The sequence below is a fragment of the Phascolarctos cinereus genome, unplaced genomic scaffold, assembly GCF_003287225.1.
Source record: "Phascolarctos cinereus isolate Bilbo 61053 unplaced genomic scaffold, phaCin_HiC Scaffold_5;HRSCAF=322, whole genome shotgun sequence".
NCBI classification, from domain to species: Eukaryota; Metazoa; Chordata; class Mammalia; order Diprotodontia; family Phascolarctidae; genus Phascolarctos; species Phascolarctos cinereus.
This window is the reverse complement of record NW_027555958.1, coordinates 411,716,721-411,731,727: the sequence shown is the minus strand read 5'-3', so window position 1 is coordinate 411,731,727 and position 15,007 is coordinate 411,716,721. Positions and strand designations below refer to the sequence as shown.

Genomic DNA, 15,007 nt, shown 5'->3' with positions numbered 1-15,007 from the left:
GTACCTAGTCTCATGGTTCTAAGACCATTAATTTTTGCTATTGAGATCTGGTTTCATTTTGAAGCTCAGTTCAGGTCAAGTCCTATTTATAGTAGATGAATCATTTAGGTTCCACCGTATGTGGTCATTCAAGCTCCATTGTCTCTGAGACCAGGGAAATGAAAACCATGGACAAACCAGAAATAGAAAAGTAGCCAGACACATAGTAATTAGTCCAAGTTATCTTCTTTCTGTGTTTCAGTATTGACCTGTGGATTGGTTTGGTTCTATAATTAGAGAGAGAGACAGACAGACAGAGACAGAGAGATAGAGAGAGACAGAGACAGATAAAAAGAGAGAGACAGAGAAAGAGAAAGACAGACAGAAAAATAGGAAAGGAGGGGAGGGGAGAAGAGGAGAGGAGGGAGAGTTCTTATCTTATTTGTCTTAAAACAGTGGGCATGGAAAATATGGAGAAAAAAAGGAAAATATTAGCTCTGAGGCACAGTAAAGCTAACTGGTACCCAAAATGTTGGGAGGATACTCAGAAGTGTGAAGTATACCAAATGATTGTTTTTAATACTGGCCATACACATTCTTTGCCTTTTTTCAGGTGACAGGGTGCAGGACAATTGATGATAGAAGTCTTGAATGCAGATTTTTTTTTCTTCATTAGTGGTGGGATAGAAGGAGGAGGACCATATTCAAAATGGCATGAGGGGTACCATGCTGATAAATGCTCATCTCCTATAAGAAAATTAGTTGATAGGGAATGAAAGACGGGCTAAGTCACAGTGAAAGTTAAAACAGGATTCACTAGCTTCTACAACAAATATTTCTTTGAGAATTTATGATACGTACTATAATTCTGAGACCTAGAAGGAAGTACTATATCCAGTCGCTTCCCTTAAGAAACTTAAGTCTTATCTCCTTGTTTATGGGAATATAATAAAAATGTATCACACCTAATCATAAGTAAAGTAATATTCCATAGCAACATTGTTATAATGTGGCATAGTGGAAAGAATTCTGGACATGGAGTTGTGAAATTGTGGGTTCAAATCCCACCTCAGAAACTTATCTGTGACCTTGAGGAAGTTATCTCATCTCTCTGACCCTCAGATTCCTTATTTGTAAAACAGGGTTCACGACTGGACTTTTTCTTTTAATCTACAAAAGGGACTCCTCAGTGACCAAACTCTGTACAAATTAGAGTCTTCAGAGAGTTGCTCAGATCCCCAAGAGCTTAAGAGAGCTTTCCCAAGTTAACATAGACAGTTTGTATCAGGGGTGGGATTTTTACCTTATTTTCCTTATTTTTGAGGCCAAGGCTCTGGCCAGACAACACTGCCTCTTAAGTTATTTTCTTCATGTGTTTCAGTAAAAATAACAGCTAACATTTAATATAACACTTAGAGTTTTGCTACGCCTTTTGCAAATATTATCTTATATCCTCTAAACAACCTTGGGAGGTACGTACTATTATGATCCTCATTTTACAATTAAGGAAACTGAGGCAAAAAGAGGTTAAGCAACTTGCCCAGGCTCACATAGCTAGCAAGTATCTGATGCCTGATTCGAACTCAGGTCTTCTTGACTCCAACTTCAGTATACTATTAATTTTGCCATCAAGCTCCCAGAGCTTATCTTCAGGTTAGCTTGAGTGCTGTAATTAAACACACAAAAATACACATTCAGAAACATTTGTAAAAAGGGGATAAATGATAGTGTTTACTTCACAAGGTGTTTGCAAGAATCAAATGATATAATGTGTGTGCATGTAAAGTTCTTTGTAAATCCTACATGAATGCATGTTTAAACAGGGTGATCAGTCAAATGTAAACAAGGTGTAGTGGAGAGTGTGTTAAGTTTGTGGTCAGAAGAGCAGGGTTCAAGTCCTACCTCTGCCAACAATTCCTAAACCCTGAAAAGTAATTTAACATCTATAGTCCCCCAGGCAGTTACTTAAGACTTAGCATCTAAGTCAAAGAATGTTGAAATCTACTTTTAACTGATGGCATTTTTGAATTGGGAATTTTCCATAAATCCTAAATCCTTTCTGTATTCTCACAGCATTATAAGGGAGTTGGTTATCCTATAATTATAGCATTATTGTCAAATGATATTGGCTGGGACTCTGCAGGATTGGCCTATCTGCTTCCTTTGAAAACAGGACTCACCTCTCAAAATCAGGCCACCATTAAAAAAAAAAATCCCATCACTGAAAAAATTCTTCAATCCTAGTAACCGCTCCTGTTTGAACTTGGGTTATTAATAGGGCTAGGGACCAACTGCTGTGGCAGCAAGAAAAGAAAATGTACGTTTCTCTATGCAGGTCACAGCACATAGGGGGGTTCAGGGCTTTGAAACAGAGGGGAAAAGGGAGGCTGATCCATCTGGACTCTTTCATGAGACTTTTCTTCTGATGATGAGCCTGACAGCTTCTTTGCACTTAAAAGGCAGTAACACCCAGGCTGCTTATCAAAAAGCTCCCCCCGCCACCACCACTGCCACAGCCCACTCCAGGCGGGGGGAGGGGGGACTTCTTGCTGCAGAAGAAACTATAATCTCACTATACATGGGAGGAGAAGTGGTGATTCATTCTTGGTCATGTTTCAGGCACACATTGCTAAAAACACTTTGTAAACCCTGAAGCACTATGTAAGTGCAAGCTATTCTAATCATTATTTATTATTATCCCTGTTAAAAATAATGTAAACTGAGGTTAAAAATTATTGACCATCCAATATTAGACTATGAGGAAAGGGACTGTGTCAGTTATCTTGGCTTTGGGTCTTGGCTATGAGATCTTAGGTAAGTTTCTTAATCTCTTCCAGCCTCAGTTTCCTCACCTGTAAAAAAAAGGACTTGGACTAGATCAAGGGCTCTTTACCTTTTTGTCTGTCCTGAACCGCTTGGCAGTCTGATGAAATCTATGGAACCCCCTTTTACAAGGAGTGTCTTTTTAATTTTAAAACCATAATTGAAGAAAATGCAAAATTTCAGTTAAAAGTTTATGAAAATAAAGATTTTTCTTTCCCATCCAAGTTCATGAACTCCCTGAAATCTATCCATAGACCCTTTGTTAAGAACTCCTGGATAAGATGACCTCTTAATCCTTCCCAATATTAAGTCTCTTGGCCCCAGGGGTCATAACTAAGGGGAAGGGGTAGAAGTTACAAAGAGATAAATTTAGGTTCGGTGTCAGAAGCAAACAAACTTTCAGCAAGAGAAGTTATCCAAAAGTGTGACGGGCTGCCTTCCAGTAGAGGTGGTGGGTTCTTCTTTCTGGATGACTATGTGGGAATGCTGTAGAAGGGATTCTCTTCTGGGCATGGGTATGGATAACTGCTGAGGTGTCTCTTAGCTCTGAAATTCTGTGATTCTATATTCAACCAGTGCCAAGTTTCACTGAAATCCATTTAAAAATAGACACGATCTCCCACTTGGAATGCCTCACCTACACAGATGGGTATTACTACAAAGCCTCTCCAACGTGATCCAAGCAACAACAATAAACATAAAGGGGAGGGCCTTGCCTTTGAGCTCTGTTTTATGGGCACCTGGACATATTTAAAGAAAATGAGTGGGAGGAAGACATTTCTACTGTTTCAGAGTGCTCTGTGCAGAAACTGAAATTGCCTTGGGTAGAGAAAGAAGTGCCTCCACTCAACCCTAATTTTAATTCTGAAGAGGAAACTTGCCTTCTCTTCAGGGACTTCAAAGAGTCTAATTATGTTAGCCATCAATCATATATTTGTTGGACACCTATTACATACCCTATCCTACAGCAGGTGCTATAGGTGGGGCACAGGTACATGCGCACATACACACGTGCACACATACATATACACATATATACTATAAGATGCTGGAGCTGTTCATATGAATAGTGTTTGAGCTATATTCAAGGTTTAGGGAGGTATGGTGGTGTGGAGATTAGCCCACAGATGTGCTGGGAAGGGTGGTGGACTGCTCCCTAAGTCTGGCTTGATAATGGGGATTACAGAGGGAAGATGGAATTCAGGAGAAGGGCACTAAGGTGATGGGAATCTGGGGATTTGCAGCCCAGTGGAAATTCTGCTGTGTGGTATCACGGGCTGGTGGAGGAGTGGGAGGTAGATATGTAGATGTTGGCTGCTGCTAGGAGGAAATTCATCTGGGGAAGAAGCAGGGCCCTCCTCGGTATTTTGGAGTCCTGATGCAAAGCCTCGGTTGTCCTGGGCTAGTTACAACTATGTAAGACATGATCTCTAGTTTCAAACAGCCAAAGATCTAGCTGAGAGGCCAGAATTAAAGACATAAACAATTGGAGAACACGCCAACATATAATTAACGGTTAAATTTTATGGCACACACTAAAAATGAGTATAGTGCCTTCAATCTTGCCTTCTAGTGTTGTCCCATTAGCTTGAATTCTTTTCTGTTTAAGATCTCAAACAACACAGAATCAATCGCCTCCGGGGAAATGGGCTTCCTTTGAGTATTGATGAATGCAATCTGGGTAGGGTCTGCCTGGGATAGCAAGATGAAGACAGTGCTGACTGTACTTTAAGAAATGGGAAAAAAAAATCAGCTTGTCATCTTTAGCCTTGATCGCTGGCATTTCTCCAGCTCCTTTTAGTGCCTTGGGGAGCAGAAGGCAGTTCAATTCTGCACAGAAGCTTTTTTCTTTGAGTTCCTTAATGATCCATGGCTCAATGGGAGAAAGGTCCTGCTCTGAAGTGAAATCTAAATGCTATAGGTGTTTCATCATGGTGAATATTTCTCGCAGTCTGCCCAAACTTCCCAGTGGAAGGGTCATGCCACTATGACCTCCCATAGGGTGATTCCATGGCACTGTTTGCTGATGGAGATGGCGAAGAACAAGCAGGAAGGAGTGCTATCTGACCTTCAACTTTCTTGGATGATTTTCTTCCTCTGCTGTTCAGAGAAACCCCACACAGCACTGAAAGTTCCCAGAGTGACCACACCATGATCAAAGCCCATACTAAAGTCCAGAAAGCTCTGAGTGAGAGGAAGTAGGTCTCTAATTAGGTTGGAACTAGGGCTGGCAAACTTCTGGCCAAGAGCAATGGAATCTTATTCATTCATTCATTCATTCATTCATTCATTCATTCATTCATTCATTCATTCATTCATTTATTTATTCATTCATTCATTCATTCATTCATTCATTCATTCATTCATTTGTTTATTTATTTATTTATTTATTTATTTATCTATCTATCTATCGATTTATCTATTTATTTTTGCTAGGCAATGGGGTGACTTGCCCAGTGTCACAAAGCTAGTTAAGTGTCAAGTGTCTGAGACCAGATTTGAACTCAGGTCCTCCTAACTCCAGGGCCAGTGCTCTATCCACTGGGCTACCTAGCTGCCCCAGGAACAATGGGATCTTAAACCTTTAACCTTCCAAAGGAGGAAAAGTATTTCATTTCTTACACTTAGGTTAATTGTTCTACCACCCTGTCTTTCAGAGTTACATGGCACAGTGGATAAAATCCTGGACTTGGAGTCAAGAAGAATTGGTCACTAACTAGTTGTATGATGCTAGGCAAGTCACTTAACTTCTGCCTGACTCAGTTTCTACATCCATAAAATAGAGATGATAATAACAACTAACTTAGGAGGTTGCTATAAGGAACAAATAAGATGATCTATGTAAAACACCTTGCAAACCTTAATGTGCCATATAAATGCTAGCTATTATTACTGTTGTTATCACTATTATTATTTTTATTAATAATTTATTACATATAATAATTATAACAATTAATAATACTAGCTATTTTGCTAGAACAGCTATGACATGGACTCTACATACGTCTCCATGGCTGTGCTTCACTAACCACTTAGTGACTCAGTGTCTCATATGGACTCACAGTAACAAATAATCAGAAACCTTGCCACGGTCCACCTAACCCAAAACTCTGCTGAAGAAATGACTCTTCTTTGTAATATTATCAACAGTTCTGTTTCTCTGATTTGATGCCAATTCCACCGACTGACCACACATAGATTGTTCTTATTTTTTTAATTCTTATGTTAATTTGTGTTTAAATATGTTGAACTGAATTGAACCCATAGTGGGATCATATTCTTGAGAACCATGTCATTTCCCTGAAAATCTTCTCCCTAGAAACACAGAACCTATCATTCCCAGGCACCAACCACTACCGCAGATCTTCCTGACTCCAGGCCTGGCACTCTACCCACTGCATCACTTAGCTGCCCCACACGGATCTCTAAAGATGTTGGCAAGACAATGCAGTAGAGTGTCAAGCACACTCACTGAATTTGGAGTCAGAAGACCTACTTCAAATCCCACCTTAGTCACTTATTCCCTGTGACTCTAGACAGGTCATGTAAACTTTCTAGCCCTCAGTTTCACCACCTGTAAAATAAGCATGTTGGACTAGGTGGTTGCTAAGGTCCCTTTCATTTCTAAAATGTTGTTCTATTATTCTCCCTTGATCTTCACAATAACCTTGTGAAGTAAGTACTATAAGTAAAGCCCATTTATCAGGAGATAAAACTGAGGGTCATAGAAGTTATGTGACTTGCTGCCTATGGTCACATAAGCAGGAAGGGTCAGAGGTTGGATTTAGACTCAGTTGTCATTTGACAATATGTCCCATACACTTTCCAAACACCTGTCCATCGATGGCCATCCAACCAGCTGAGAATAAAATACACTGAGGTTGCCTATTACACACCCTATATTCATAAAACCAATACCACTCCCTGGCTTCCTTTAAGTTCTAGTTTAAATCCCACCTCCTACAAGAAGACTTTCCCAGCTCTTCTTGATTCTAGCGCCTTCTCTTTCTTGATTATCTCTAATTTATCCTGTATATAGCTTGTTTCTACATAGTTGTTCACATGTTCTTTCCTCCGTTAGACTGTGAGCTCCTTGAAAACAGAGACTGTCTTTTGCCTTTCTTTGTACCCCCCCCCAGCACTTGGCACAATGCCTGACACATAGGAGATACTTAATAAATGCTTACTAAGTTTATTAATTTATATTTAACAGAATTCTAACAAACTGGGGCATTTGAATACATGGAGCCCCAGTCACCAAGGAGGAGGGAAATCTTTGTTCCCAGCTTTCCTGATGAACTAAAACCAGGCACTTAGAAATGCTTCTGACTCAGAGTTCAGCAGGTACAAGGGGAGGGCTGAGCCAGCCACAGCGAGATGTCTGTCTTTTATGGCTTGTCAACTTATATACATTCTGTGATGTGCACCAAGAGTAAAACCAGAAACAAAAATGGCAGAAGTCATACTAGAATAACACCAAAGAGAAATATTGGGAAGGGACTAAAAAGGTCTCATAAAATTAGTTTCTGAAAAGCAGTGGTAAGGAAATAGGAAAATGTACGTGTAGAGGTCAGTGAGAGAATTAAGTTATTTGAATCCAAGGTTCAACCTCGGCGGAAATGTTTCTCCCTAGAGTTAAGAGCTTACAGTGCCCTGTGTTTGCCGCTTTTGAAGTGAGAGACTCCACAGAGATAAAGTGATCTTGGAGGCATCAAAGTGCAGGGGAGAGAACATTGCCTCTGTTTCTTAGAACCTAAAGCTTAACATTAGACTGAGTAGGGAGGACACAATGCTCCTTCTCTTAGTAAGAGCCCAGCTCATAGGGAAGCAAACTAGGCTTTGAATGAAGATGAAGGTCAACAGTAGGGTCATAGGACCATTTTCATTCTGCTTTTAGATCTGGGAGTGGGATGGTATGTATTTATGACTCTCTCTCTCTCTCTCTCTCTCTCTCTCTCTCTCTCTCTCTCTCTCTCTCTCTCTCTTTCTCTCTCTCTGTGCGTGTGTGTGTGTTTGAGAGAGAAAGACAGGCAGAGACAGAGAGACAGACAGGGACAGACAGAGAGACAGTGGGAGACATACAGAGAGAGAAAGAGACAGAGCCAGAAAGACAGAGAGACAGACAGAGAGAGACAGAGACAGAGAGTAAGGTCTTCGAGCATTTTGTACCTCTAGGAAACACCACAGGCTGACCTCTGAAGCTCTAGTCTAATATATCCATCTCCAAATCTCCATTAATTAGGCATGATTAACCACCTGCACACCAATGAAATTACCCCCACCCCAACCCCAGAGGACACAATATTGAGAGGATGAAAAGAATGGCCCTGGAGAAGAGAATCTGGGTTTAAATCCTTCCTCATATACTTATTTTCTGGGTAATCATGGGCAAATAACCTAACCATTTAGAGGCTCAGTGTCCTCATCTGTAAAATAATGTTGGACTAGATGGCCTCTGGTGACCCTTCCAACTCTAAATCTATGAAACCATTTTTCCATGACCACATTTTTATAGCACTGACATTCAAAGTATGAAGCACCAAGAATCTGTACTTTAGAGAGGGCACTTTAGAATAATATGATGGGTAGCCTCCTTTAGAAACTTACTACTTTCTGTCTATCTACAGCTCCACAGGGGTTGCTCTGCCCATGCCTGACTCCCTGAGTGGTCATTACATCATGTTTTGGGTGCTTCAGGACACTCACAAGTCCCCCAGCCCCAACTTTCTAATCTCATGCTGTCCAAACTCCTATGGACAATAATAACCTACACAAACTTACACAAATCCTTAATGATTAACATCCTTCAACATAGTCATTCGTCAGCCATCCCAATGATTCTGGACTCCAAGGTGCCCGTGCTCAAACACCATTCACCATCTCCCACTGAATTCTCCCTTAGTCCCATCCTGTCACTCTGATTCCTCTTCATACCTCCTAAAATGTACCCCTCTACAGATACTTATCTCTTCCAGTGCCCTCTATGTAATGCCTACTCCATAGGTAACAAAATAGCTTTCATAGTACACCCTTTCTTTTCTCACTCTCTCCATCTTCTTGCACTCATTGAGACCTGGCTCCTTCTTCATGACACCTTCTTCCTGGCCACCCTGGTACCAAAGACTGGTTGCATTTGCACTCACTCACTGGTCATGGTGAGAGAGTTGGAATATGCCTTCCTCCTCCATGCCTTTTCCAGTCTCCCTCTCTGCCTTCATCATTCAGTAACCTCTCCTCCTTTGAGATGCATAAAAATATATTTATGAACAAATCAAAATTCTGCTGACTTTTTCTACCAATATTCAAACAATTTCCTTCCTTTCTCAATGAGTTCCATGCCTGGCCCTAAGTATTTCTCTCCTCTCCAACCCCTGCCTGTGTTTTATATATACATGTATATATGCATATACACATGCATGTGCATGTATATACATGTGCACATTCATGTAAGTGTGTATATCCTCATATGAAGGTTAGGATGTTTGAAGGGGAAATATATTTGTATATATACATATGTATATCTATATAAACACATATACATGTATGTATATACACATATATACATATGTATATGTATGTGATTATATATATTATGTGTGTGTGTGTGTATATATGTATATTTGCTTACACATTGTCTCCCCTATTAGACTCTGAGTTTCTTAAGAGCAGGGATTATATTTTTTCCTTCTTTGTATCCTCACCAAAATGCCTGGATCACCATAGGTGCTCAATAAATCCTTATTGACTGATGCACTATGCATTTCTATATACTTTCATACTAGCCATTATGTAGAATATGAAGGGATAAGAGTTCTCTGCCCAACGCACTTGCAATTCTAATACAATGACTGTTCTCCACTAGTCCTTTGAAATTAATGTCCATGGGACTAGCAAAGCCCTTTAAAAGTAAAATGAACAAATAAACAAAAACTTAGCTATCACAGGGACATCACATTCATGCAGGAAAATGGTAGACACTGAAGGTCAAAAGCTATCAAAGGGAAAACACCCAAATGTCTTAAATATCTTTTGATATGTTTATCAATCAAACCATGGTTGAGGGGGTTGCTGGAGATTCTTGTGGAGAAGAGGGTGCTAGTCAGCAGCAGGAATAAATCCAAAAATTTGGGAAAGAATACTGACTCTCTGGTCAGAGGACTTGGGTTCAAATCTCACCCTGATACTTATTATCTGTGTGACCTTGGACATGTCACTTAACCCTATTGGGCTTCAGCTTCTTCATATCTAAAATAAAGAGGCTGGATGACAAGATCTCAGTTCCTGTGGCCCTTCTTTGCAGAGATGACAGACTATCAGTCTGGAATATTGCATATGCTGTCAGATTCAGTTGATGTTCTGGGTGGTTTTATTAAACTGCTTTTTAAAAAAAAATTTCTTACAAGTGATACCTTTTTTTCTTTTTTCTTTCTTTCTTTCTTTTTTTTGAGGCAATTGGGGTTAAGTGACTTGCCCAGGGGGACACAGCTGGTGTCTGAGACCAGATTCAAACTCAAGTCCTTCTGACTCCAAAGCAGTACTCTATCCACTGTACCACCTACCCACCTGCCCTTTTTTTCTTTACAGCAACAGTTGACTCAGATGCCCCTGGGGAGTTTCAGGGAGTTTTAGGAGTTGGGAGTGGGAAAACCTGGCCCAGCCTATCTAAAAAGGCTTAGAAAATGAGAGTAGCCCTGGGATAGGGAGGTGTTCCAGGGGCCCAGAGATTCCTCTTGGAAGGGAAGCACAGAGCAAAAAATGGAGGTAAAGGAGAGTGGTACCTCTAGAGATGAGGGGGAAGGGAATACTGCATATACTAGAAGGTACTTTCATATACTGTCAGATCAGTTAATGCATTGGTTGGTTTTACTGAACTGCTTTTTTTCTTTCTTTCTTTTCAAAAATTCTTTCTTACAAGTGATACCTTGCTGGGTAGGGGAAGAGGGAGGGATATATTTGGAAATCAAGGTGCTATAAAATCAAAAGACATCACTAGAAACATCTCAAAAGATTAAATCATAGAACAATTTCAAAACTAGGGCCTTAGTGAAAAAAGAATCTCAGACAAGAAGAGCGCTTTGAGTGAGACCTAACAATAGTACAACATGCGATGCAGAATTGCCTATCAGCTTTGAGTCCAATTTAGGATATGGGATCCCTAGTTCAGGGGAAAAGAAAAGAATGTAGCTCCCAGGCCTGCTTGCAGCCAAGTTTCTATTCTCCCTGGAAATCGCAAGACAGTGGTAACTCTGGGAAAAGAGACCATCCATGAGGGAATAAGCATTCTTCCACGTAAACGAACTTTGAGGCCATTGTAGGTACATGTGGAGATTTTGCTGACCTGAATTAGCCATATCTATCCCACATTTGCAGTTGAACTCACTCCTCTTGAGGCAAACTAGCCATGATGCTTTCATGCCTTCGGAGTTTTAGGACGTAGAGGAGGGATGCTATCGGATTATTCGAGGTCAGAGGTGACCAGTCTTGTGACCTTGGGAACTTGGCTGAGAAAGCTGGAATTGCTATGAAAAGGATTTGGTGATATAGACCAAGGGTAGATAGTTGACCTCTGCTAAGAGGCAGAGTAAACCCTCAAGTTATAAGCACTCTTTGATGATCCACACAAACTATACCGACATTTTTAAAGTAAGTCCAGGAGAACTAAAAGCATGGTAGGAAAGAGAGTGTAGAATTGTAGTTTGCAGAACACATTCTCATACCTTCCAACTCTACATCAAAGGACACAGTGATCCCTTACTTCTAGTCCTCTTGAGTACTGTTTGAATGTCTTTGGTCAATGATATTTACTAGATTGGCTCAAAGAATATATGTGTTAAATTTTTGTGCCCTCTAGATTTCAATGCCCTGGGGCAAAGCACCATGTGTTCTCCCATTGTTAAGATTTTGCCCAATATATGAGAGTTTTAAATTATTCTAATTGTAACAGAATTCCTTAATTTCCAAAAGGATTTGCTTCCTTTTTACTATTTACAAATGATTTATTACATGACAGAAAGGCTGACCAGAAGCAATAACCATGACTAATTAAAGATTAAACAAAAGTGAAGGCAAAGTACTTCTGAAATTATCCTTTAGATGAACAGAGAAAAGAGGTTGATTTATAAAATTTTGCTTTTTGACCTTAACTATGAGAGGTAGCATGGCATAGTAGATAGTTTATTTTGGAGCCAGGAAGACCTGGGTTCAAGTCCCCTCCCCTTACATACACTGGCTGTATGACCCTGGGCAAGTCTCTTAGCTTTCCAGGGTTCTGTGCAAATCTCTAAGATTATATCTGTTATGGAAGGTCTTTAATTGACATTGATAGAAGAAGTTTCATCATCTGAGAATTCTTTATATTAATGAAATCATAGGTCCACTACCTATCTCTTATATATGTACAAGTTGGTCACTTTCATTGGAATGCAGGTTCCTTGAGGGCAAGGCCTCTTTCATTTTTGTGTTTGTTAGGCTCGCAGCACATATTGAAGTCCTTGTCACATGCTTTTTAACTGATTAATTGTACCTGAAATGCTTTCCCATGAAGAAAATTAGATTAACATCTATGCCTTTGAAATGTAAGGAAGAACACAGTCTCCTAAGATCAATCACTTTTTTTTTTTAATCATTAGACTTCACTAAGTTGAATGTACTGGAAGAGCAAACCAGGCCAGCTGATGAGCAGGCCCCCTACCTTTACTGATGTCTTCGTACTCTAGCCAGAGCCGCCGCTGCACCTGCTTGTTTGGGTACCAGATGGAGCATGACTCCTCAAAGCCATAAACAGCCTCCTGGATGTAATGGTTGCCAAACTGGTCCAGCAATGCTACAAAATCTCCCCGAGAGGTGGCTCCATCCAGAGAATGGAGGGCATTGCTGAGAGCTAGAAAGGAGGAGAACACCATTGTCAAATGGTACAAAGAATACAGTAGGGGAAGAGAAGTGAGTGTTTCCAGTTCTCTCTGGATTCCAATCCCTTCAGTCTTCATTATTCCTTTCAATCAGACAGTACTTGATTGTAACTTCTTACAATTAGAGGCCTCTCACCTTCAGACTAGCTATTCCCCTCTTTTTCTAAGACTCCTCTTTGTCCTACATGGGTAGGACGGATGTGGAACATGAAAGTAGAGGTGTTTAGCCCCATGGGTGACCTCCGGGGTAAAGCAGAAGAAATGGGTCTGAACTGCCATCTGTTGACCAAGTAATTTCTTCTGTCATTCTCTGGCTAAAGGCCTGGTACTCACTCGGAGTTATGCGCACCAGCAGGAAGTTGGCAGAGGATAGGGACGGTCTCTTATGCCAGACTGGTCCAAAATGAAGAGCAGTTATGTTTTCAATTGCCACAAGAGGCCCTGTGCCTCTTATCAGTGATGGCCATGTCCTAGTGATTTTTGGCCAAATAATTCTTTGGCCACTAAGCAAAATTTCAAGGAGCCTCTGCTAAGGTTTGCATATAAGTTTTCTGGCTTTGTGCCCCCAAATTAGAAATTCTTGACTCTTTTTACCATCCTTTTTCTTCTTCCACCAATGCATAGAGGTGAGGACATACTTCTTTCATACCCCTTCCTCTCTTCCTTACAAGATACTTCTCTCATTCAGTCTCTCTACCTTCACCCTGTCCATTCATTATGTCTGGAGACTCCCGCAAGCATCACAGAGAAATCAGACCCCACTTTGGGAATACATTAGGAATTTAATTCTATACCTTTCTCGTTTGGAATGGAAGAAAAGGACTCATGGGATCATAGAATGTGGATAGATCTTAAAGGCCCTAATCACTACCTAAATCACAAATTCTGTTGTACTATGGAGAAAAGCACTGGATTTGGAAGACTTAAGCTTGGATTCTGCCTCTACCACTCAGCATAACCTCTATAGGTCTTCATTTCCTCATCTGTAAAATAAACAAGTTAGACTAGATGACCTCTTAGGTCCTATCCACCTCTTTGACATTAATAGGCAACACTAACAAATGACTGAATTGCTTCTGTTTGAAAATATCCTACGATGGGAGAGGCCATGACCTTTCAAATCAGACTATTCAATTTTGAGAGTTCTAATTTTAGGATTTTTTTTCTTATACTGAGCTACAATCTTTCTTCCTGTAACTTCTATAATAGTCATATTTCCTCATGGTCATGCATAATAAGTCTTGATTCCATCGTCTTGATTCCCAGTTCCATTTGGGAAAACATCTACCTATCTATAAACTACAACACAGACCTTATTCAAGAGTTTCCCTACCTTTTCGATGACTCTTCCCCTTTGCCTTTGCTGAATCTTTTTCATTCCCCTATCCCCTTAACCTGAGCATTTCCTAAGGCTCATTCTTTCACCCCCTTATCCATATCTACTCTTTACCTGAGTCTTTGCTTTCAGGTCTTACTTCTATTGGATGACGCCCCAACCAACTTCTCCCTTCCAGGTTTCTGATTCACATTTCTAAATGCCTACAGACGACTACCACTTAGACATCCCACCAGGTTGGACACCTCAAAGCTCACCATGCCTAAAACTAACCTAGCTTGGCCCTGAGTCCTACTATTCTTGACTTTCCTTTCAGCATCACGGTGCCACCATTCTCCCAGTCAGATCTTCCCCTCTACAAAACTGGAAGGTCCACATGGGTGGGGATCATGTGCTATTTAATATTCATTTCTCCCTAACGACCCCCATATAGGAGCCATTTAGTAAACGTCTGCTGATTGAATGAATGCTTGTAATCTTGGAATCATCTTTGACTCCTTTTCTTTCATCCCACATATGTAATCAATTGCCAAGTCCTGTCAAGCATACTTCCCAAATATCTCTTGATTTCACCTCTGACTAACCAGCCCCATGCTCGTCACTCTACTCTCAGCACTCATTAACTATCACCTGGGCTTTTATAATAGTCTCCTATTAGTACTCCCTGCCTTCAGTCTTCGCCTCTTCCTAATATTCTGATAAAAGGCTGCCACATTGTTGTTTCTGGTGCACAGGTATGATGGTGTCACCCTACTGCTAAAAAAAAAAAAACCTTTTACAGTTCCTCATTACTTACCAAATAAAGACCAAACTTCTTATCCTGGTATAGAAGAGATTTTCCATGGGAGTCCTGAAATTGCATCACTGCCTATACTACCTGGATTATTTTAAGCAAGTCAGAGTAGACAGGGGAAAATACATTGGCCCTGGACACAGAAGGCCTAAGTTCAAATCTTGACTC

At 40.5% G+C, this 15,007-nt stretch overlaps 1 protein-coding gene across 5 annotated transcripts in view; it reads right to left on the bottom strand.

Moving 5' to 3' along the window:
- The window catches only part of ASTN1 (astrotactin 1), a 441,904-nt gene that overhangs the window by 69,303 nt on the left and 357,594 nt on the right, over positions 1 to 15,007 (bottom strand). For all 5 annotated transcript variants that reach the window (XM_020984286.2, XM_020984291.2, XM_020984287.2 and 2 more), the window contains one exon: positions 12,494 to 12,682. In XM_020984286.2, coding sequence (XP_020839945.1) covers positions 12,494 to 12,682 — 189 coding nt within the window. The remainder of the gene's footprint in view (positions 1 to 12,493; positions 12,683 to 15,007) is intronic.